General features: G+C 32.8%; 2 protein-coding genes across 2 annotated transcripts; one reads left to right on the top strand and one right to left on the bottom strand.

Annotated features, from left to right (window-relative positions):
• Nucleotides 1–246: 246 nt before the first annotated feature.
• Nucleotides 247–2,020, top strand: LOC121220841 (pseudo histidine-containing phosphotransfer protein 6). Its single transcript, XM_041100488.1, has 5 exons — nt 247–432; nt 509–639; nt 744–887; nt 1,613–1,685; nt 1,771–2,020. The coding sequence occupies exons 1-5, from the start codon at nt 364–366 to the stop codon at nt 1,822–1,824; spliced, it is 471 nt and encodes a 156-aa protein (XP_040956422.1). The 5' UTR covers nt 247–363; the 3' UTR covers nt 1,825–2,020.
• A 1,976-nt stretch (nt 2,021–3,996) lies between these two features.
• Nucleotides 3,997–7,063, bottom strand: LOC107891676 (methyl-CpG-binding domain-containing protein 11). Its single transcript, XM_016816527.2, has 3 exons — nt 6,855–7,063; nt 6,679–6,753; nt 3,997–5,065 (listed from the first exon to the last, which is right to left on the bottom strand). The coding sequence occupies exons 2-3, from the start codon at nt 6,739–6,741 to the stop codon at nt 4,280–4,282; spliced, it is 849 nt and encodes a 282-aa protein (XP_016672016.1). The 5' UTR covers nt 6,742–6,753; nt 6,855–7,063; the 3' UTR covers nt 3,997–4,279.
• Between the last annotated feature and the right edge of the window lie 233 nt (nt 7,064–7,296).

The raw sequence follows: 7,296 nt of genomic DNA, 5'->3' as shown, positions 1-7,296 counted from the left end.
ATCAAATTATCACAACAAAATTAATAGAAGTTAACAACTCATGATGAGACTAGAATACCCTCGTATATGTCCAAATTAACCGGGTATTTCCACGCGCTATCATTGGGATTAGGAATGCTTGTGTTATATGATAATATTATTACACCATTATAATATCTAAGGTCGAAGCTTAGCCAACTCCCACAGTATAAATAGCGGTGGAAACCAAGGCTTCTTGAGTGCGAAATTCCCGCTTCAAACCCTAAATCCCTGCAAATATCGAAACCCAAAAAGGTTAATTTAAGACCCCATTTTCTTTTACTCAAATTTGCCTTTCTCCCGGGGTTCAAATATCCAGTAGCCAAAACGGGTCTGCCATTGTGGATGTTGGGTTTAGATGCCGACCGTTTGCGAGCCGACCTGAACCGTTTGCTCGCTTTCCTCTTTCACCAGGTATACATTACATCACTCTTTTCCTCTCATTTAGCTCCATCAAGTTGAAAACACTGTTATGGTGTTTTTGAAACAGGGGATATTAGACGAGCAATACCTACAACTTCAACAGCTTCAAGATGAAAGCTCACCTAACTTCGTATCAGAAGTTGTCAACATCTATTTCCATGAATCCGAGAAGCTCTTGAGGAACCTCAGATCTTTACTGTAATCCACCCATCCATCCATCCATCCATCCATCAATCTTCTTCTTCTTCTGTTTTCATCAGTCATTTCTCTTAAAACCATTAATTTCAATGGGGGCAATGCAGGATGGATAGAGAGTTCTCGGATTACGACAAAATGGGAATCCATTTGAATCAGTTCATAGGAAGCAGCTCAAGCATAGGTGCTAAAAGGGTTAGAAATGTTTGTGTCGCCTTCCGTGCCGCTTCCGATCAGAACAACCGTGCTGGGTATAGTATATACATGCATGCATTGTATTTTCTTTATGGGTAAACTATACTAGTAATCATTCAACTATTAGTAAATTTTATTTTTAGTCACTTAATTATGAAAATTTACAAAATAGTCACTTAACTATTTAATTTTGTCACCAGCAGGCAGCAGGTATCTGAATGAAGCTCTTAAAGTTGGCATAATAGTAATTTTAACCCTTAATATTTATATATTATGTCAATTTAATTTTGATTCTAAAAGTCCAAGCCTCAACATTTACTCATTGTATATTTTCATTTTCTTTATGACCCTTTCACCAAAAAAGTTAAAATAACAAATTTATCAACTAAATTTGATCGAATATATAACAAAAATGAAAACAACCAAAAATCCAAAATATTAATTTTCCATCTTTTCTCCTTTGAAAAATAACCTTCAATGTAATAAAGAAAAGCAAAACTACAAAAAAAAAATCAAATTACACAACATGTAAATACTGAGGATTAATTTTCTTTAGAATCAAGACTAAATTGACATAATTTATAAATGTTGAGGGTTATAGTTACCATTATACCAATTTTAAAAGCTACCACTCATGACAAAAAAAAATTGAATAGTTAAATGACCAAAAAATAAATTTATCAATAATTAGGTGATTACTAGCGGAGTTTTCCCTTTCTTTATCAGGGTTGGACATATCGTACTTATCTAAATCATGTAATTGGCAATTGAAATATTGCAGGTGCTTGAGAGCTTTAGAGCTCTTAGAACATGAGTATTGTATCCTCAAGAATAAATTGCATGAGCTTTTCCAGGTAAACTTTTCATTATTTTCTGCAATATTAATGTATCAGTTTCAAAGTACTAACATTTATGAAAAACTATATATATATAATGTAGATAGAGCAGCAAAGGCTACTAGCAGCTGGAGTTCGATACCCAATGCTTAATTAACTAAACCCCCAAAAAGCATGCAGCTTTCATGTTTCACTAAAAGAAAAACCAGATAAGTCCCAGAGCTGGGTTTTGTAATATCTGTAGAGAGAGAAGAAAAAAAATTGGGAAAGAAAAAGGGTTGTTTTCATTGCAACCTTTGTCATTGATTCTTACTTTGTTTGAGTTTGTCACTTTTGAATCCAATATTATGAAATGAAATTATGGTGCAAAGCTTGTGATATCTGGTTTATCTCTTATCTTTTATCCTCAATTTCGGATTTATGTATGTAATTTAATTTCACATAATTTAATTTTTTTAATTTTAAAAAAATGACATTAGCCAGTCAGTCGAGATAAATATTATTATTAATAATTTTGGTTAAAATGTTGTCATGATTTTTTATTTTAATTCAAGTCGGATATTGCTCATTCTAAACATACAATTACTAGTACATTTATTGAATTGTTTTTCTGGATCCCTTTCTCAATCAAAGCATTGGATTTCTAAATTCTCATAGGGACTCTTCGGAATTCTTTCCAAGGCTTGTTGAATCATTTTTATAGATTTCGTCATTTCACTGATTCGGGCTAAATAACAAGCTAATGAATCTCTTTCTTTTTGCCATTGGATTTCCCAATCAAATTTGTCGTAACACTCATAATGATCAAAATTTCGAAGATCCAATTTAATTCCAGATGCTCGTAATATTGGGTCGGGTAAACCCCAATTTATTGCTTCTTCTCCACCAATAATGCCTATCCCTTCAATTCGTTCTAAAAAAACAAGATTTGTGTAATAAGTTTTTGATATTCAACAATTCCTGTTAAAAAATAATCACAGAAATCTAAACATTTACCTATCCAACCGTAAGGTAGATCGACCAGCACCATTCTGTACGAAAATAATTATGTATCGTTCTCATACCGGTGACAGCTTCAAATAAATCATTTACTAATTCTCTTTCTTTGAAAATATAGAAAAAGATCCAAACCATAATAGATGAGAAGCTATACGACTCAACTCCAACATAATTACTTTGATATAGTTGGCCTTTTTAGGGGCTTGAATATTCCCCAATTGTTCTGGTCCATTTACGGTTATTGCTTCCATGAACATAGTGGCTAAATAATCCCAATGCGTTACATAAGACAAATATGATATAATTGTTCGGTTTTTCGCAATTTTTTTCATTTCTCTATGTAAATAACTTAATATCAGTTCACAGTCAACAATATCTTCACCATCTAGAGTAACGATGAGACGAAAAACACCATGCATTGATAGGTGGTGAGGCCCCATATTAATTATCATAAGGTCTTTTTCTATGGGTGATGGATTCACAATTAGACTTTTTGTGTTGAAAGGAGTGTGTTGAAGAAAAATATATGCCAATATTTTATAAAAGTAATTAACAATATTAATTATTTGAATTAATTAATAATATTAAAAAAATAGAGACACTAAGTTATACCAAAGTAAAGTGAAGACACTAAGGATGTGTTTGATAAACTAAAATTTTTAAGTGTTGAAAAATTAAGAATTGAATTTTTACTGCTAAATTTCATAAGTGTTGAATTTATATTAGAAAATTATTTGATAAATTAGTAAATATAAGTACAATATATAATTATGTTGTTTGATAAAAGTAAATATTGATTTTTAAAAGATTATTTATTTTAAATTTTAATTTTACTAATATGATATTTTATATTATTTTGAATACTTTTGAATAAAAATAAATATAGTAACTTAAATATCTCAATTTTTTTTTAAAAAATGATAATTTATTTATTTATTTAATAAAACAAAATCGACTTAATATTTTCTGTGATAAGTAACTAGCTGCCTAGCTATCTTATTCAAGATTTTTTATTGAACTTTTTATATTAAACAAAAAATTAAAATAATTACCAAACACATTTAAAATATAATGTATTTCATTGTCAGTCTTCCATTATTATAATAATAAAATGCAAAAAAGAAGGCATTTTAAAATGGCTCTCGAACCTTGGTCTTATGACTTAAATGATAAAACACCAAACCAACTAGGACAAGGGGAGAGCCAGTGCTGTGAAGGGCTGTTTCACCCATTTAAACAATGGAAATGCATGCATTGCAAGGGCGCCTGAGAAAAACAAAATCACAAAGCTCATGTCTAAATAAAAAAGTGGGAATAACATAATGCTAAATTATGCAAACCAAATCTATTCATCGTCTTAACAGTAACACATTAAAACATACACAACAAAGCAGTTAATCTATGTCACATAACATGTTTTTATGTCCAATTTGAAACTTGAGTCACTAACCATTTTAAGTCGTGAGTTTCCAGCTGCCTATGATCTAAAGTTTCCAATGTTCAAAACCTACTTCCTAACACCATACATTTTACAGTCATCCAATGACGTTACACGGATAACAACATTCAAAATGACAGTACTACGGGATAGCTCGGAGATATAGTTTCTATGTTTAACAGCTTACGGAAGCCGGTCCGGGTTGTTGTGGGGCATCAGTCTGAACGCTTGGTTCAAGCTTACCATTTTCATTCACCCCCACATCCTCTACCTCAGCGTTACACTTTCCAGCAGCCTCTTGGACGCTTTTCTCTTTCACCTCTGCCTCGGGAACAGGGATTGTTTGATTCAAATTCTCTTTCTCTACATCCCCATTAGCTTCCGATGACATAGTTTCTGGCTTTTCTATAGGGGCATCAATACAACTAGCTGCTACAGGTTTCTCTTGAACTTCCATTTGAGTCGAGGTTTCTTCAACAACAACAGCTTCTTCTTGCTTGGCTTCCTCGATCTTGGCATCCGTGGTTGCAGTTTGATCAGCTGATAGCATTTCACTTCCGTTCTCAACCTGATTATCAACGGAAACATCTTTTCCTTTTTCACCTTCTGTGGTTTCCTTCTCGGTGGCTTGTGTATCTTCCTTTTCGCTCTCTTTCTCACCCTCAGATTTTTCAGGAGCAGCCTCAGCTTCCTCATCTTCCTTCTTTGCACTGGATGATTTTCGGCCTCGCTTCTTCAGGGGTTCCTTCTCTGGGGTCGGTGTAGCCTTGGCCTTTCCACTGATCCTTGCTGATCTTCTAGGGGTCTCACCGGTACCCCAATCGAACTCCGTTATTGGAGGATTACCTCTATGCGATTTTAGATACTGCTCCAATTGTTTTCGGTTATTAATCTCCTCTCCAGTTGGTGCAATGAACATGACCTCTGTCTTCCTCGGTGAACCAACTTTCTTAGGAAAAAACTGTAAGCAATGAACAGTAAATACATGTTATAAAAGTAGCACTAAAGCCATCAATATCAAGTAAGATAAGAAGCACATTAACTCGAACAACGAAATATTCAAATAAAAATGTTATAGGACATCCCTGTTTTCAATCATACGGAACAAGTTAAAGGCACAAATTAGTAGCACACAGATCAAAGGCTGATTTGTTACCATAAAAAAATTATTGAAGATTTTTCTCTCAGTAAATATTTTATAAAATCAAGTGATATGCAATAAAAAAGGGGTACTTCCAGCAGCATGAAGAACCGGAGCAACATCCTCCCTAGAACGTTTATTTTCATCGGATCATCCATTAATACATGAAACAAACATTATCTAGAAAACAATCCAGCACTCGAAAGCCAGATAGAGCTGCAATCCTCTTTGCACAAACAAGATTTGATAGTTCAATTTAATAATAAAGCTGTTTCACCACTTAAACTCGAGACCTCTGACCCATGAAACGGCAATTCAACACATTCTCACAAGAACTCATGGTTATCTCCAGCTATGTCTCAAACTTGAGTGTGAGTGTATGTTCGTTTTTCTCTAAGATAAAGGAGGACCTTGAAAGATTACCTCATGTCTAGGTGTTAGACACGGATGCTTAAAAGGAAAAACGAAGATTTGGAGCAATATAGATCTCAGGCATTCAATTTTGATAAGTTTACTACCCAGTCATCAGAAGCTAACCTTTTCTTGCTTATAACCATATATCGACTTAGGGAATAGATTTTGCATGAGAACGACAGTGTCTACACCGCACTGTAAGAGACTGATGCAGAAGAATCAATGAAGTATCATTTTATACCTTTATTCATTTGGTGCAACAATCAAAATCCCATTTTAACTGAGACGAAACATGCCATGTTCATTTTTTTCTTTAAGTACCCAGGGTCTGATACATCTCTAGACATGGAGTATACGGATATGACCCTCCAAAATCCTCCGAATATATGAGAAAACTTAGGAGAAACTTGAACATACCAGTATCAAACACAAACATGTATCCGACACTCAGACCCGAGTTCGAGTAACATAAGTGTTAGGTTTCAAGTACCATAAAAGAGAACGCAGCAGAGTTCATATGGGGAAAACAGCATAAAGAGGATTTCCCCTTTCTTCAAAAAAAAAAACAAAATATTGGGAAAAACATGTCAAGAAAAATTTTTGTTTTCCTGATTCTGTTATGTAATATACTTAGTCAATATGTTAGAATAAAGTTAACTTAAACATGGTTGAAAACTGAAAAGATTAAAAGTTCCACAAAAACCCTAACTTCCAACTATCACCATTAAAACAAAGGTTCAAACCTTCAAAGCTAAACCCTAGAGATAAAAATTGTCACCATAAAAAAATTAAACTACATCATCACAATACACCCATAAAAACAGAAAATAATCAGTAAATTCCCAAATAAACAAAAAAGAAAACCCAAATTTTCAAAGACCAAAAAAAGGAAAAAAAAAACTGCTAAAGCAAATTAAAATTTTAAAAAACTTAAAGGAACAAGGAAATTGATATATACAAACATAGAATCAAATTAATTACACTTTTAAAAAAATAAATAAGAAAGAAAAAAAAAGTACCATTTTCTTCCAAGAAGCAGGTGCTGGAAGCTCAACAGAAATAACTTCCTCTTTACTCTCCATTTTTTTTCTCACCTGCAAAGAAAATTAACAAACAATTTTCTCTCAAAACAAACAAAAAGAAAAAAAAAGTTTTCTTTTTCTTTTTTGGCTGCAAAGAAATTCTCCTTCTTTACCTGAAGAAGGGATTTTTTTTGCTGTCTGAAATTTATTTCTTGTGTTGTGTTGTGTGGTAAGAAGAGAAGCTCAAAAACCGTTGAGTTAGGGAGGAATATGCTCTTTATAAAATAAAAAATAAAAATAAAAATAAAAAGTAAAAGGAAAGGGATTAAAGTTACAAATAGAGGTAGGGAGAGTTGTGTGAAGAGTTGAAATTATTTCCAATGATAAGTTGCCACGTCTTCGAATGCTTTAAATGTTTTACGCTATGATTCGTGAATCCGGATTTATCAATTTGATTTGCACGCCAACGTTGAGAATTATTATTATTATTTTACATGTGATTTAACTCAAAACGACCGTCTCAGTTTTATTATTAGCATAATAAACATTTCAGCCATGAAACCCTAATTTTTTTAATCAATTTTCCCTTTATATTTTTTAGTTAAACTATTATTA

Source organism: Gossypium hirsutum, chromosome D09 (assembly GCF_007990345.1).
Source record: "Gossypium hirsutum isolate 1008001.06 chromosome D09, Gossypium_hirsutum_v2.1, whole genome shotgun sequence".
NCBI lineage: Eukaryota > Viridiplantae > Streptophyta > Magnoliopsida > Malvales > Malvaceae > Gossypium > Gossypium hirsutum.
The sequence above is the reverse complement of the archived record's forward strand: the minus strand, read 5'-3'. Positions and strand labels throughout refer to the sequence as shown.

Coding starts and splice junctions, on each gene's coding strand:
- LOC121220841 (XM_041100488.1), top strand. CDS start 364: ATGTTGGGTTTAGATGCCGACCGTTTGCGAGCCGACCTGAACCGTTTG. Junction 640..743: donor AGGAACCTCAGATCTTTACT/GTAATCCACCCA, acceptor GGGGCAATGCAG/GATGGATAGAGAGTTCTCGG. Junction 1,686..1,770: donor AATTGCATGAGCTTTTCCAG/GTAAACTTTTCA, acceptor TATATAATGTAG/ATAGAGCAGCAAAGGCTACT.
- LOC107891676 (XM_016816527.2), bottom strand. CDS start 6,741: ATGGAGAGTAAAGAGGAAGTTATTTCTGTTGAGCTTCCAGCACCTGCT. Junction 5,066..6,678: donor CTGCTTCTTGGAAGAAAATG/GTACTTTTTTTT, acceptor CATTGCTTACAG/TTTTTTCCTAAGAAAGTTGG.